The sequence below is a fragment of the Podarcis erhardii genome (genome assembly GCF_964252035.2).
Source record: "Podarcis erhardii genome assembly, chromosome: 13".
NCBI classification, from domain to species: domain Eukaryota; kingdom Metazoa; phylum Chordata; class Lepidosauria; order Squamata; family Lacertidae; genus Podarcis; species Podarcis erhardii.
This window is the reverse complement of record NC_138502.1, coordinates 16,110,808-16,127,195: the sequence shown is the minus strand read 5'-3', so window position 1 is coordinate 16,127,195 and position 16,388 is coordinate 16,110,808. Positions and strand designations below refer to the sequence as shown.

At 45.6% G+C, this 16,388-nt stretch overlaps 2 protein-coding genes across 5 annotated transcripts in view; one reads left to right on the top strand and one right to left on the bottom strand.

The window, feature by feature from the left end:
* Positions 1–16,388, top strand: part of LOC309327784 (netrin-1-like) — a 59,861-nt gene that overhangs the window by 171 nt on the left and 43,302 nt on the right. The window lies entirely within an intron of this gene.
* The window catches only part of IZUMO1 (izumo sperm-oocyte fusion 1), a 21,754-nt gene extending 5,366 nt beyond the window's left edge, over positions 1–16,388 (bottom strand). Inside the window, exons 1-7 of one of the 4 annotated variants that reach the window (XM_081837293.1) lie at positions 15,940–16,384; positions 13,968–14,042; positions 11,614–11,697; positions 10,882–10,902; positions 4,754–4,834; positions 3,127–3,227; positions 956–1,106 (exon numbers count right to left, since the gene is read on the bottom strand). In XM_081837293.1, the coding sequence (XP_081693419.1) occupies positions 956–1,106; positions 3,127–3,227; positions 4,754–4,834; positions 10,882–10,902; positions 11,614–11,697; positions 13,968–14,042; positions 15,940–16,171 (745 nt within the window). In that variant the 5' untranslated portion in view covers positions 16,172–16,384. Of the gene's footprint in view, positions 1–955; positions 1,107–3,126; positions 3,228–4,753; positions 4,835–10,881; positions 10,903–11,613; positions 11,698–13,967; positions 14,043–14,618; positions 14,936–15,182; positions 15,304–15,939 lie in introns of those variants that run through there. The other 3 variants (XM_081837296.1, XM_081837295.1, XM_081837294.1) reach the window with 3 other exon arrangements.

Genomic DNA, 16,388 nt, shown 5'->3' with positions numbered 1-16,388 from the left:
TTGCCTTCCTTCTGTGCCAACCACCAAAAAGCCAAGAAAAAAGTCAAGACTTTAGGGCAGCAGGTCGACACGGAAGAAGCTCCTACCTAAGGACAGGTGCGACGGCCGTGTCCTCTTCTGCCACACTTGGCAGCCCTGCCTCACGGTCGTGACTCCCACCCTGATTTCTCCCCGCAGGTCGAGCGGCACAGGCAGCCCAATGTGTCCAGCCCAGACACAAGCCCCGCTTCCCCACTCTAGATCCTGAATGCGACCAAGTGCTCTGGACTCCCGAGCAGGGTGGGAAAGAGGACTCGCATCTGGTAGCCTCCGGGCTCCTCGCCTGCTCGAGGGATGGCATTGCAGGCAAGCTGCCGGCCGTCGCCATCGCCGCCCCCTCATGCGAGTGGACCTGCCCGGAGTGGTGGGCCGGGGGAGGCTCGCTCTCTGTGGGGATGTGGCCCGCACGCGCGGCCCCGCTTCCTCCTGCCCAGGGCTGAGCTCCTTACCCGCGATCTCGGTCTCGCGCACGCGGATCCCACTTATTCCGAAGCTCGCGCCACTAGCCGGGGCTCTCACACCGTGCCAGGGCGAGGCGGCGCGGCCCACTGACGTCATCGCGGCTCGTCGCCGCCCTCGACTTCCCTGTTCCCTCCCCTCCCTCGGGTCGCTGTGGTTACCGAGGACTGCAAGCTGCTCGGGCGAGCGTGGGGCATTAAGTGGGAGAAGGAAAATTAAAATTAAAACTCGCCCGAAGGCCGCCTCTCTGGATATCTTTCGAATTTTTTAATTTTTCCCACGGCACACCAGGCAACGTCTCGCGGCACACTAGTGTGCCGCGGAACACCGGTTGGGAAACACTGGGCTAACCTATGTAGTCACATGTGTACTTTGAACGTGGTGTGTGTGTGTGTTATGGGGATGTTATCTGAGCCCTTTAACGTAGTCCACTCTTCCCCATATTCACTTAACTTACCTTCTACTAGGAAGTCAAGGTAGCTAGAAACAGTTCCCTTCAAATCTGCCATATCGCACCGGTATCTGCCCGAGTCATTTACGTTCACCTCCTTCTTTACCAGAAAGGAGTCCATACTGCTGCTCATCGGTTGCAGCTTGCCTTTCACTACCTAAGAAGAAGGGTTGCATTTGGACACTAGCATTGAGAAAGAAGTGGCTTTTCGTGCATGTACAGTCATACCTCGGATTGAATGTGCTTCGGGATGAGCGCATTACTTCCGGGTTTCGTCGCTTGCGCATGCACAGACGCTCAAAATGACGCACAGACACGGGTTACGTTTGCTTCTAGATGCGAACAGGGCTCCAGAACGGATCCCGCTTGCATCTAGAGGTACCACTGTATGTGTTTTCCTGCTGACAGGAACCCCTGCAAAGCTCTCTTTGACTCCAGCCCACCACTGTCCATGTTCAAATCCAATGCCAGGCCCCCACAGGGAGTTGGAGCACCACAGAGAGCCCCAGCTGAACAACTCGCTTCAACAAAAGTTGAAAGCAGAACGAGCCCTTCTAAGAATCTGCCTCTCGACTCAGTGGTGTAGTTAGCCGCTCGGGTGCCCAGTGCCTCTCTGCAGCTTCCCCCTCAGCTGTAGGGCAGCTGAGGGAGAGGCGGTGAGCAGATGCAAGTTGCATGCTGCCGTTTCAGGCTGTGCTGAGCGTGCGGGCGCTCAAGGCCCCACGTCACTCCCAGGAGAGACGCATGGCTCAGGCACGCTGCAGGCCCTGCAATAAGTGCCAGCCTCCGCGGTGTGACGCCTAGTGCCAGCCAGGTTTTGTTGCATTTGTTGACTGAACTAAAATGTTTTGTGAGCCCTTTTTAAAAAACTCATATTTTTGTCATTTTGTCACCCGCCCCCCCTCAGTGATGACACCTGAGGCAACCCGCACCCACTGCACCCCCTTTCCTCCACCACTGTCTAGACTACCTTTTCCAGGCTCTGCCCCCTTGTGGATAACTTAAAAGATGGGCACACCTTCTCTGTTCTATAGCCTCCTTCCCAGGGTGCTCCCTGGAGCACTAGACTGGTGAGATGCAGCAGGAGACATTGGGTTCCTCTGGCTTCGGTGTGTGAAAGGATCCCTGGCTCTAGCCCTACAGACCCTGGCAATCTGGGTGCTTGTTCAGCGGGGTCCCATCTGTCCGCCCCAGGTTCCGTGATCTCCTGCTCTTCAGCATCAGATTCGGAGCCCTGAACCTGGTCTGACTGCACAGCTGAGGACGCTGCAGCCTTTGACCCCAAACCTCAATCGATAACTAGATTCTACAGTTGTACAACCACCCATAATAGTAATGGGGGATTTTGTTTCTGGGCCAAATTCTGATTAAGGCCCTGAATGGCTTGGGACCCAAATACCTGAAGGATCACCTTCCCCTTCCCATATTATAAGATTCTCAAAGGGAGCTCTTTCCCATCTTCCATCGCTGGGCGAGGTATGTGCTGCCGTTATGTGGGAGACAACCCTTCCCTTAGAAGCCCAACTGGCACAAGGCTAAAACTTACTTGTTTGCCCAGACATTTTAGTTAGCTGGTTGTTGGTTTAGTGTGTGCTCTGTGGTTGTTATTATTGTGTATTTTATGGTTTTGTTTATTTTGGGTGCCTGCTGCACAGACAAAGGGCAAGTTATAAATATTAGACGTTATCAGCATCAGATAATATATTTTCCAAACAGGTTTGAACTCCAACTTATTTCCTTGTTAAGGTGAGGTCCAGAGTGGTGTAGTGGTTCAAAGTGTTGGACTAGGATCCCCAGATGTTGTTGGACTACAACTCCCATCATTCCTGACCACTGGTCATGCTGGCTAGGAATGATGGGAGTTGTAGTCCAACAACATCTGGGGACCCACAGGTTCAGAAACACTGTAAGGAGACCCAAGTCTCTACTGAGACATGAAGCTCACAGAGGCTGTGGCCACCTGTCACACTCTCTGCACTTAACTAGCTTGTCATGAGCATAAAAAAGGGGGCACATGTTATGTCGCCCTGAACCTTGCAGCATGAAAATGTGATTGACGCATAAGCTAACTCTTGGCATGGGTGGGGAGTTACAGGTCAAAAGTCAGTGGCAGTAGATTTTTGGGGAGGCAAGTGGGCTGGCAAAGGGGAAGGCCACTTCTTAGAGGCACTGCCTACCCGGTAGAAGATGTATTTCTTCACACTTTGACTAAACTTGTGCCACTGCAGAGCACAGTCCAGAACCAGATCTTCATCCATTTCCACCTGTATCCTCCTTTCTGCAAAATCCAAGTATCCAAAATCTGTTCTTCTAGGTACTTAACATTTAATCCACTACTGCCCGCCACATATGCAACATTATCATTGATTGCCCACAAGTCACAAGTAAAACCATTAGAACATACAAACAGCACTCTAAGAAGGCACCTTTTTTTTACTTATACAGGGACAAGTTGTTAGTTGTTGCTGTTATTTAAAGCATTTGTACCCTGCTCTTCAGCCAAAAAGAGAGCAGCTTACATATAGTCAAAACAAGACAGTCCCTATGATATACAGCCTAGCAAAGCCATCACCTAAGTAGTAATGGGACTGGCAGGGAAGGAAGGAGCCTAGTGGGGATTATTGTGTTCAAGGTGGAGGAAGCGGATTAGTGAAGGGCTTGGTGGAGAAATCTGGGAGCTGGGATTTTATTCTCAGGGCAGGATAAGTTCAGTGGTCACTTGGGCATCACCAAAAAGAGAGAGAAAAAGAGAGAGAGAGAGAGAGAGAGAGAGAGAGAGAGAGAGTCACATATTCACATAAAATGTGCATGTGCTCATTTATATAAAGGTAAAGGTAAAGGGACCCCTGACCATTAGGTCCAGTCATGGCCGACTCTGGGGTTGTGGTGCTCATCTCGCTTTATTGGCCAAGAGAGCCGGCGTACAACTTCCAGGTCATGTGGCCAGCATGACTAAGCCACTTCTGGTGAACCAGAGCAGCGCACGGAAATGCCAGAGCAGCGCAGAGCAGCGCACTTCCCGCCAGAGCAGTAGCTATTTATCTACTTGCACTTTGACGTGCTTTCGAACTGCTAGGTTGGCAGGAGCAGGGACCAAGCAATGGGAGCTCACCCCGTCATGGGGATTCAAACTGCCGACCTTCTGATCGGCAAGTCCTAGGCTCTGTGGTTTAACCCACAGGGCCACCCGCATCCCGCTCATTTATATATTAGATGCAAATTAGAAATACAACCTGATTCACCATAGTGAAACTGAGTAGGTGACTTGTTGCCCAGGTATTGCTAAGGATGGATAGGCAACTTATGGTTGCTCTCTGGTCTTGTGGTTTTTTAAAACAGACATTCCTTGGGGGTCCCTTCCAACTCTTTGATTCTATGATTCTGAGGATACTAGCCATATACAACTTCCCTCCACTGGCTGTCAGAAGCCATTCCAAGGTTTGGATTGGAGGAGGGGAGCTCTCCCATTTGCTCCCCAAAGTTCTGATTTTCCACCCTCCCCCCACCCCTCAAAATTGTAGCTAGCTCACCTGGGGAGAAGGGCAACATGGCCGTATTCCACCGTCAAGCCCAGTGGAAGCTTGTCCTCTAGGGCGAATGGGACACTGCCCTGCCAACTTCATTCTCCTCCCCTCAGCCAATGTTCCCCTTCCTGCCTGCCTTCTTACTTACAACTAGTCCCAGTGGGTCCGTTTAGACTGGCCTCGGGCGTCTTTCTCTTGTATCTCAATCCTGCCAGGCCCTGTCTTCTGCCACAGATTTGTGGGCCCCAAACTGAGCCTGCTCCCTTTTCTCAGCTCTTACCTCCACACCGGTATTTCTTGTTGCACGTGTAAGTCTGTACGAGGCACGTGAAGCAATGAGTAAGCACGTAGCTCATCACACCTGCAGAACGAGAGGACCAGAAGGAGGGTTCTGGGTTCGGGCAGAAGGGCAGAAGGAGGGTGAACTGGAGAGAAGGTGACAGATAGAGCACAGCAATCTGGCTCACCAAACACAAACTCCCCTGGGAACAAACCTCTTGGGAATAAATGATGGCACCACAAGAAGAAGAGGAGGAGGAGGAGGAGTTTGGATTTGATATCCCGCTTTATCATTAGAGTCTGGTCTGGGACTGTAATAAATTCAGTTCAAATGATGGCACTGGCCTTGTGCAATTCATTACTGCTTTGAGGCTGGAACATAGGGGTCACCAACTGATTCTATGCCTCCACCCCTCTGGCCTGCCCCACTCCTACACCTTTAACAACAGAAAGTAGTGCATGTGTGAAGATAAGCATTTGCCATCCTGGTTTTAGCACATTGGTGTTAGCAAAAAAAAACCCCCAGCTTGCCTGTCATTTTAAATATATCTCAAGCACCCTGACACTGAAATTTCATAATAAGCTGCTGGGTCAGGCCAGTGGCCAGTATCCTGTTCTCACTGTGGCCAACCAGATGCCTATGGGAAGCCTGCGGAAAGCAGGACCTCATCACAATAGCACTTTCTGCAGTTTCCAGCCACTGGTATTCAGGAGCATTACTGCCACCTGAAGGCAAAGCATAGTGAAGGGGAGTGAAAGCATTCAGGACAAGAAAGTTAATAGTTTTTATTTGCTACTGATCAATAAGGGAGACTCTTACCAGTTCAGCATATCAGAGTGAGAACACTCGTGGTAGCGGGTGTGGGGTGTCAAGCAGTCAATTCACTCTCTTTCCTACCCCCCACCAAACTCAAACCTAATCAAGGACTCAGCTATACAGCTGCAAATAAAACGTTTTAAGTGTGTTTTAAGTGCAATATACAATGTGACACTAGATGGTGGTGGTGAGCCTCATGGAAAATTCAATGGTTTTTTTTATATATATATATAAAAAGCTTTAAAAAAAGAAGAAGCCTTTTCAGAACGGTTCTCATATGTGCGTAGATTCCACCCAAGTCATCCTTGGCACATCTAGATTTGATTTCCTCAAGGGCCCTAACAGAAAAAGCTCCACACCTGAGGCACTGACACCAAGTGTAGTCACTTTAGTACTCACTGGCATTACTTTAGGTAAGAGTTGGCAGATTTCTTAGCATACCTCTAGCTGATTTGCAGTAGAGTTGCAACTGTTTAACAACAGCGATAGGGTTTCCGCCCCCTTTAAATTAGGCTGCTAAGACTAAGAAAGCTTGGAAGATGACATGGAATGGAGTTTCGGGTGGAAGGATGCTGAGCTTGGTTCCGGTACAGAGAACGAAGTCTGTGCTCTGTTCCTTCAGTGCTCATTTCTTCCACTGCCACCTCTCTGTTTCTGCCTTTCTGTTTCTCTAATTTCTCAACCAGGGTAGCTATGCTGCTTCTAGCCAGCACTGCTTCTGTTCTGTTCTAACTTCCCACTCTAAACTAGCTGAGCTGTATTCATGTCTATCTGGCACTCAACACCTTCCTCTTATCCCTATAGACTTTTAGATTTAACTCCAAAGCCACCCGTCCAACTGGAGTGTGTGTGTGTGTGTGTGTGAGAGAGAGAGAGAGAGAGAGAGAGAGAGAGAGAGAGACTATCAAAACAGAAATTTTAAATTCTTATAGCAAAAAATTTTTGCTTTTGCCTTCTTTATTCTAAGCTTTGGTTTGTTGCTTGATTTTAATTCACCACAGCAGCAGTTTAATTTGCCCCATTGGGTGCATTGACTCTGAGCATATCAGCTGGATACACGTGGACAAGGGCACCCCTTTACATATGTAGACATGGTCATGCTGTAACATCTGCTGTTAATGGCAGATCCACAGGAGCCGGCTGATAAGCTATCAGCTCTAATAGCGCAGAACTCTCCTGGGGCTTGTTTCGTGTATTAACTAGGTGGGAGGGTTTGGCAGATCATTTGGGGTTTCTGCCTCTGGCAGCAAAAGGCCTCAAGAGACTCCTGAGGGAAGGAGCCATAGTTCAGTAGCAGAGTACATGCTTTGAATGTAGATGTCCCCAGATCTGGTCCTGGCATGCCTAGCTAGAACAATCAGATCGCATGTGAAATGAATGACTTTTCTTTTTAAAAAAAAAAAAAAAATTATTACTTTTAAAAGGAAAGAAGACAGAAGAGAGAAAAAAGGGGGGAGACAATACAATACAATATATAAACAATACAAAACACAACCTAAACCCATTAGACTAAACACATTAAACTAAACTAAACAAAACCCACTCCCTAACCCTAACCCTAAATAAAACAAAACAAAAACAATTTAAAAGGAAAAAAAATACATCCCCCCCTTTTCAATACTCTTTCTTTCATTCCCTTGTTTCCTCGACCTCCTCTCACCTCCCTTTTTGTATTCCACTTCTACTAGTTATTTCAGCAAATCCTTTCCATCTTTCTCTATTCTCTATCATAAATAACATATTTTTTTAACCTTATTTTAACATTAAAACTAAAATACTTATATATACTTAACTCCTTATAACATTTCTGCTAAATCCATAAAATATCAATCCACCATTTTTCTATCACTCATTAATTTTGCGATATTTCTATATATAAACTTTAAATTTTCCAATCTTCTTCCATCAACTCCTCTCCCTGGTTTCGGATTCTGCCAGTCCTTTCCGTCAATTCCATATAGTCCATCAACCTAGAGATCTTATGTTCGAGGCTCTTAACTCTTTTCCTGGTTCCTTTCTGCAGATTTTCTTCATATTCTTTAAAGCTAGAGAGCAAATCTCGAGAAAACTCCATCCTAACAATATTTTTATTCCTTCTGGACAGTTCAGCCAAATTTCCATAGTTGAAGCTAGGGTCTATAAAGTGTTTCAGGACGTATTTCAAGATTCCTCCAAATCCAAAGGCCCCCAAAACTTCAATCTCCTCCAAATCCAAGTCCATGTCCCAAAAGTCAATTAATCCCTGGATAGAGGGATCTTTCCAACTTTCCTTCTTCAGTCCAAGCCGGGATCCAATCCTCAAAGTCTGACTTTTTCTAGATTCAATCATAAAAGGCCTCAATTTATAGCCCTCAATTTGCTTCTATAAAACTAAGGATCCCGCTTGTGTTCTTTTAGGTTCAAAAACATCAACTTTCTCCTTTTCCTCCACCATTTGTTCTGCCAAAGTAGGTTCCTGTGCCAGGTCCTGAATTATTTCTGTGTTGGTACTCGCTTTTTGCCTCAATTTAGTCACTTTCTGTTCCAAATTATCAATTTTAAAAGTCATGTCATCCATCATGTCATCCATCTTTTTACGAAGCTCTTCCAGCGAATGGCTTATCTTACATAATGCAGTCACAATAACTTCTCCTATCAACATTTTGAATGGTCCAAGGTCAATCTCTGGTTCTCAGAATCCTTATCTTGCAGCTGGAGATCTCCCAGTTACACTCCTATAACAATTTCAAAAGCTCCCTCTAGAGGGAAACAGTCTCCACTTGTATCAGTTCTTTCAAGCACAACTCAAGCAATAAACATATTTTCGATTTTCAGTTACTTTTCCTCCATTTTAAATGCAGAAGAGGACAATGGAAACAGTATCTTACTCTTTTTTTTTTAAATACTTTTTTATTCGAGCTTTAAATAATACACATGTCTATATAAATATACATTGTACAAATCATCATATCACTGAACGTATAAACATACATATAAATAAATTATTGTTAATTTTTTCTTTTTTACAAAAGAGGAAAGAAAAAAAAAGGATCAAAAAACAAAAATTTCTTATCATCAAAACAAAAACAACAACAAAAAAAACCCCTTTGGACTTTATTTAGTCCTGGACTTCCCTCCACCCTATTGGTAAGTATCAAATAATCCTACATTCACGTATTTTCTCTTAATCTTAAATATTAGAGATTCTCTGTTAGAGTTAATCCAGGCCCACCAGTGTCTTCTACTATTTATTTTCAATATATTTCCAGTATTTACTCCAATTTTTATGAAATTTTTGCTCATCTTGGTCTCGTATTCTACCCGTTAATCTAGCAAGTTCGGCATATTCCACCATTTTAATCTGCCAATCACTTATACTAGGTATGGTTTCCATTTTCCAGTTTTGTGCCAGCATAGTTCTTGCGGCTGTGGTGGCATAGAGGAATATATTCTTGTCTTCTTTTTTAATCTCTTTACCCAACATTCCTAGCAGAAAGGCTTCAGGTTTTTTGGGAAAAGTATATTTAAGAATTTTTTTAAGTTCATTATATATTATATATTAGTTCCCAAATTTTTTTCACTTTATTACATAACCACCACATGTGGTAAAAATCGCCTTCTGCTTCCCCACATTTCCAGCATCTTTTGTTCTTTAACCTGTAGATTACAGGTTCTTTAACCTGTAGAAACAGTATCTTACTCTTATTTTAGCTGGCTGTCAAATCCGTTCTGTCAATGAACTTTCCCCAAACGTCATCTGGCAGCCCGTTCCCAGGTTCAGAGCTGTGGTAATTTGATTTTCCCCTCACTCCTGCAGGCTTACTAAGTTCAAAATTTCCCCCCTCTTCACCTGCTTCCAAGGGGTTTTTTGTATTTTTAACCGATGGAGATTCAATCCTTTGTCAAAAGCTTTCAAAGACTTTAGCTTGTAACGTCTTTGCTTCAGTCTATTTACAAAAGCGGAAGGCGGACTTCCTGTTTATGACCTTCCCACTTCGGCACCAAATTAAAGTATTTAAAGATCCAATTTTCCGTTCTACTCACGTGTAGTTGTTTAAAATCCAATTGTCCACAGGAAAAAGTCAGCGCTCTCCAGCAACAGCAATGCGGCTTCACTCCGTGAAAGAAGCAGTTCATTCAAAGCACCGTGCCACTCACCCCACGTCGCTCCGGATCCCCAAAACAGGGTTTCCCCGCGAGTAGGGGAGGCGCAAAAGGTGCCAGCCGAATCCCAGGTTCACAAGCTTCTCCCGCTTGTGATTTCAATGGGTCTCCGCCTTCGCCGTGGCGGTCAGACCCTGTTTTTCACGGAGTAAGTTCCTCCCGATTGGAGGAGCTCAGCCATTGCCGGAGGCGCCAACCCGGAAGTCATGAATGACTTTTCTCTGTCTGAGACCCTGGAGAGCTGCTGCCAGGGAATATAAACAACAGTACCTCAGGTAAGGCTTCCTCTGACGGGGAAGCCTATGCATGTAAGCATCAATTGGCAGCCATTTTGTTATCGGGTAGGAGGAATTGATCCATTTACCCCAGACATCTGGCAGGTGTTACCTCCCTCTCCAACATCTGGCAGAAGAAAGTCGGAACACTTCTGCAATAGCCCCTCTCTGATAAGGAAGTCTTGAAGGACAGAGAATGGCTTTTTCCCTGCTCCACTTACAACAGGATCTCTTGCTTATAAAGGAGGTGCCATACCTGTCCAGGTATGGGCGAGAACCAGAAATCCAGGACATGCCAACTTTAGAGGTCAAAACCGCCTTGACCAACTTTAGCGGTCAAAACAGCTAAAAAGATTGTGACGGGCCTGAAGTTGTATGGCTGCAGAGACACAATACTTTGAAAGCACATACTTTCCCTAAAATAAGCATGAGTGCTACAGTTTAAGGGCTTGTGGGAATTGTAACTCTGTGAAGGGCAGACTATAGTGCTCCTAACTGATAAAGACCTACAGATTACACACCTGGTAGCCAAATTTGCTCTGGCAGCTAAGAAGCTCCGTTCTGGATATGTTAATGCTCTCTAATTTTAAATTTTTATGCTGTAAACTTTTTATAGGGTATGTTGTGTGATTTCAAAGGAAAGCCTTGCCTTGCTCTCTGCTGTACACTGTAAAGGCCTCTGGCTATGCACACGCACACACACAAAATCTAAATGTTGAGGGGTTAGAAAATGACAGAGAATCATGTGGATGGACATGAATTGAACTGTGAACTGTATGTGAACCAAACTAGTTCATTTCTCAAAGGGCTGAACGTGAACTAGAATTAGTTCCTTTGGGGACAGGTCGAACTAATTCCTTTTAAAAATGAACTCTTTAAGTTCATTTTACTCACCGCATTCATTGCTGCAATAATCTGCAAAGAGAAAGAAGGAAGGAAGTTGGCAGGTGCTTGTGTCTGTACACCCCCCTCCGCCCACACACCATTGTCAGTAACCCAGTTAGGATTGCCAACTTTTGAACTGGCCCCTGCAGACCTTCCCTTACAGCTGATCTGATCAGCATCTATTTAACTTCAGAGGATGAGCGGGTGTTTGTATGGTGCAAAGGGAGAAAGAAGGACCTATAACCCCTATCTAAAGGTAAAGGACCCCTGACAGTCAAGTCCAGTTGTGAACGACTCTGGGGTCGTGGCGCTCATCTTACTTTACTGGCTGAGGGAGCCGACGTTTGTCCACAGACAGTATTTCTGGGTCGTGTGGCCAACATGACTAAGCCGCTTCTGGCGAAACCAGAGCAGCACATGGAAACACTGTTTACCTTCTCGCCGGAGTGGTACCTATTTATCTACTTGCACTTTGACGTGCTTTCAAACTTCTAGGTGGGCAGGAGCTGGGACAGCGCAACGGGAGCTCACCCTGTTGCGGGGATTCGAACTGCCAACCTTCTGATCGGCAAGCCCTAGGCTCAGTGGTTTAGACCACAGCGCCACCCATATAACCCCTATCAGCAACTTTTCATTTTATTTTTCTATTACTAACTAGGGACTGCTGCCCTTGCCTGCCTCACCTGCCAACCCCTTCGCCCACCCGCCCCATATGGCTCAGCCAAGCTATGCACAGCTTACATTTTGCAACTCTGGGCAATAGCTCGTGAAAAACAGTCAGTAGCTTCTGAAAACACGAATCCATCTCTTTATGAAGCTGAGCCTCTGCAAAGGAAAAGCAAACGGTAAGAGCAGGAGGTCTAGGTGGACTCCATGTTTCACAGGGCCCTTTGGACAAGACACCCACCCTGGGGGCCCCTCCATCAGGAAGCTGACCTCCTCACGGTCATGATCACCAGCTCCTCCTCCTGTTCCCCATGGTTGCTGCCAACGGAGGCTGGCCCATTCAGGGCACTGCCCTACCAACCTCAATCTGCCCGGCCTTCCCGTCTCCTTACATATAACCAATCCAGTGGGTGGCACTGCCTATCAGCTTCCTACTCCCTTGGTGCAAGCGCTGTCCCTGTGGAACTCAGCTGGCAGGACGATGGGGACAAAACTAGGACTAGTTGGCTCTGCCTCCACATACTGTTTGGGCTCTTTGCCTTCTGGCCCACCAGTCCCACATGGCACCGGCCACCACTGAATTGCTACCACTTGCTTGCCTGCTAGGCAGAGAGCAGTGGCACCTCCTTCCTCTTTCCAGCACTTCTGTGTCATAGGGAGATGTGGGCAAACAAGAAAGCAGTTGACGAAGAGGAGGAGCAGGCCCAGGGACCCCCATATGCCATGCGGACCCCTGGGGCTGTCCCTTTGCATGATGAATTGTGATGCTGAAAAGGAGGAAGGGCCAACAGTGGGAGTGCAATATAAGCCAGAATGTTTAGAAATGCGCATTTTAAAATGTAGATTTTTGTTGGGTTTTTCTTTTTTTTTAATTGTTTATTTATTCTTCTTATTTATTAAATGTATATGCCACCCTGAAGATCACAGGATGTTTTACATGACACACAGCACCATTTTGTGCTTTGCCCTGCCCCATGTTTTTCATCCAGTCTATCCTCTAAAACAAAGTTTAACAGCATGCAGGGAGAGCAGAGTTGAAGGAAACGCTTCTTCCAGTTCCAAATTCCTCCCCAAAGACCTAGATAACAACAGAAACAGCAGGGTTTCCAGCAGGGGCGCCCAACAACTATATTGCCTATATAATTCAGGCTTATAATTCAGTTAGGAGGCAGCAGAGCTACATAAATATGAACAAACCTGCTGTCTGCCACTGCGATCAGAAACATGCATGTATGTGAGCATGACCTGTTGAGCCACATTTTACATCCCCCCCCCCATTTTATGGGAAATAGGACTGCGGTCATAGTTTTGTTTATTTTTGAGCCAAGAGCTTGTGGAGTGGAAATTTATTCTAAAAGTGTTGTTTGTTTTTTTAAGACTGTGTGCCTATTTGTCATTTTACGGATCCACCGTTTCCCTTGGCAACTGCTCTGGCGCCACTCTCCCTCCCAAGGTGCTGCTTCTTTCTCCTTCCTCCAGAGTAGTTACATGGGTGAGTCCACCCAATCAAGAATCCTAAAGTGAATATAATGTCATGAGGCCATATAATGAATCATATTTGGCTGGATGATGGTGTCAATGAGGGCAAGTGAGGCCAATTTAAATGAGCAACTGAATAGCGCAAAAATTAACCCAAAGAGGTGTCTGTATACATGCAGGCTAACACCCCACTCCATTCTTGTGGGAATGGGCTATAAGCAGAGTTTTGATTAATGTGTTTATTGTGAGATTGGAGCTTTTAGTGGATGCACATTGTTTACTGTGTCCATACAATGTTCTGAGCTTCAGAAGTAGCCAGGAGTTTTGTTAGGTGGGCAGCCAAAGTTGATGAGCGTCTTTTGGGAAATCAAAGGTAAAAATACCCCCATTGTAGGGAGCCAGCTTTCGGGGGGGGGGGGCATCTGCTTGGGTGGAGGGCAACTGAACCTAAATTGATTTGGTACTTTCAATGCTACACCCACGATACCAGCCTGCATTTCTCCCCTGTTTAATTCAGATTTTCCCTTTTGGAGGGAAATCCTCTGTGTGTTTGTCTTTAACGTTATGAACAACCCACTTGGAAGTTTAAAGTCCCATCTGGAAGCACTCATAGACTGATTTGTCAACACAGCACCTACCCAGTAGATAGCGGTGCACTATATTGAAGAAACCACCAGATGGCGACGCCTAGTTTATTGTGAGGTAAAAGGCGCTGAAAAATTACAGTGTAAAAGATTGGGCAACAAATGGCCAGATATATGAATGAGCTGGGTAGCCAAAGCAAAGTTATCTTGACCTACATTTGAGGACCATGCCTTCAGAGGCCGCACCAGACACTTTGCTGAATACATTCCAATATACATACATGCAACATATTACAGCCATTTGGAAGAAAACAGTCATATATTCCTGATGGCCATGTGATACCATTCATTTTAGCATATCTCTACCTTTAACTTCATTTTCCATGATGTGTTTGAAACAGCGTTTGAAGTGGGCACCTAAGTCCGCCAGCGAAAAGTCATCTGAAGAGAATGGAAGGGGGGGGGGATACAGTTAGGAAAAAAATAACCAGCTTCATTCCATCTTTTTTTATTCTGAATTGCCTTGCAAATCACTGAGCGCTGTCTGCCTCCTTCCCCATAGAAGCCAGGCACCTCCACAGATAAGAGGTGTATAATGCCTTTGAACATAGAGTTTTTGTTCAGAGCAATCGCAGCTTGTTTCCCTCTTCCTTCCATTGTTTTTCTCCCTATTACTGCATGTTAATATGTATGTATTATGCATACAATCCCATGTAAACCTGGGAGTTAAATCCCACTGGAGTCAATATTTATTCAGTCAAATCTCTATGCAATCCTTCAAAATAAACCTCAGGGCAGCTCACACAAAACTATACAGACATAAGAGCATAACATATGCCTGCAGGTTCAGGCCAGTGGCTCTTCTCACATTGGCTGACCAGAACATAGCCGTTCTGGCTAGCAGCCATTGATAGCCTTTATCTTCCATTAATTTCCTCTAATCCTCTTTTAAAACCATCCAAGTCGGTGGCTGTCACTGCTTTCTGCGGGAGCAAGTTCTACAGTTTAGCTACGCACTGTGTGAAGAAGTACTTAGAATCCTTGAATTGTGGAGTTGGAAGGGATCCAGTGGATCACCTGGTCCATCATTCAGCTTGACTGGATGTCCATGAGTTCCAATGTTAGGAGGGAGAAGAAAGTCCCTCCACTTTTTCCATGCCATGCATGATCGTTGAAACTGCTATCATGTGGCCTCTTATAGGAGCGTAAGAACTCAACGATAACTCAGCTAACTTCTTGTGACTCAAATAAAAGGCGTAGGAATATGCCAGAGAAGATTGGCACCCCATCTTTCTTTCAAGAATAGAAATCCTCCAAATAGAGCATAGCATCAAGAGAAGAACAATAAGATTTAAACCCAGATTGAAAGCACGCCACACACAAAAGCACCGTAAAATAAAAATTCAGCAGTGACTGCCACCAGTCATCAAAATGTCAATTTACTAAACCAAAGGCCTCAGTCAGGACACTTTCTCGCCTGAGGTGAAGGCCAGTATGGCGGCCGCTCTCCCCAGTTCCACACACAAAGTCATTTACCACAGACTAGCTTAGGGGGCACATGGCAGGCCAGGCCACAAGCACCTGTCTCTGTCCTCCACAACCTGGACTCCATCCCTCAGTCACCCTCCAAGTAGCTGTGGGATTAGCCCCCTTTAGCCAAACCATAAGAGCTCAAGGACGAAAAAGCCAGGTGGGCCTGTCTAGGGAGGATTTTTGATGACTGAAATATTCTACTATCTCCTATCTACCTGCCAAACTTCAGGTGGTGGGTAGGTGCAGTATCTCCTTAAATTAAATCTCCACTGTCCTGTTTTACACACACACACACACACACACACACACACGTTGAAAATATATTGCTTAAGTCACCCTAGCTGATTCATATCCTTCTTTCCTAGGGAAGAGAGTGTGAGGGGGGTGAGGTTACCTGTCAGGGAGGCCTTTTTTCAGGCCTTACCTGGCAGGAATTAATTTACCTCAGAGTTCTAGATTTTGAGGCTGATTCTTGGCTGGGTCCCCAGCCCAAACTGCCTTCTGCACTCTCTGTTTTATTTCGTAGCATCTAGGATATGCCATAAGCTACTAGGTTTCATTGACTGGGCCTCTAACGTTTTAATACTAAGGGCAGGGGAAATAATGCAGTTCATATGAGAATATGCTATCCCGCCCACAACTTGTACAATTAAAGTTCTAATGCAAAATAAAAATAAAAATGCATGCAGATCCTATTAAGGGATGCAGAGGTCAGAGGGGTGCCTTTGGACCCTGGAATTCTTAATATTCACCCCCCAAAATCATGGGTTCCCTGGCAGGAGCACTGGAGTGGGTGCAGCCATACCAATAACAGCCATGTATTTTTTTTTATCGATTTTCTGATGAGGGAGCTCTTCTAAGAAATTATCCAAGTCTGCCTTCAGTTTTGTTTTGAGCTGTGGGTTCCAGAAGAGATGCTTGTCCAGGTAGATATCTTTGAATTCCTTCACAACTGCCATGGCATCTGCATTGCATTTCAGGCATCCATGGGATCCTGCAATGTCCTGGGCTATTAGCCAAAACACCAGCCAAGGCATCACCCTTTGCTGTGGTTGCCTGAAAGGAGCCTTGGCCTGCGTTGAGGTGATGTCATAGCTATGACATCACAAAGCCCACATGTTCTCAACCAATGTAATAATAATCACGGTTGAAATTTATTTATTCAAAGCATTCCTACCCTGCTCTTCAGCTGAAAAAGTATCTTACAAAGATCAGTAATAAGCCAGCCCTTTCCTACGGATTTACAATATGAAA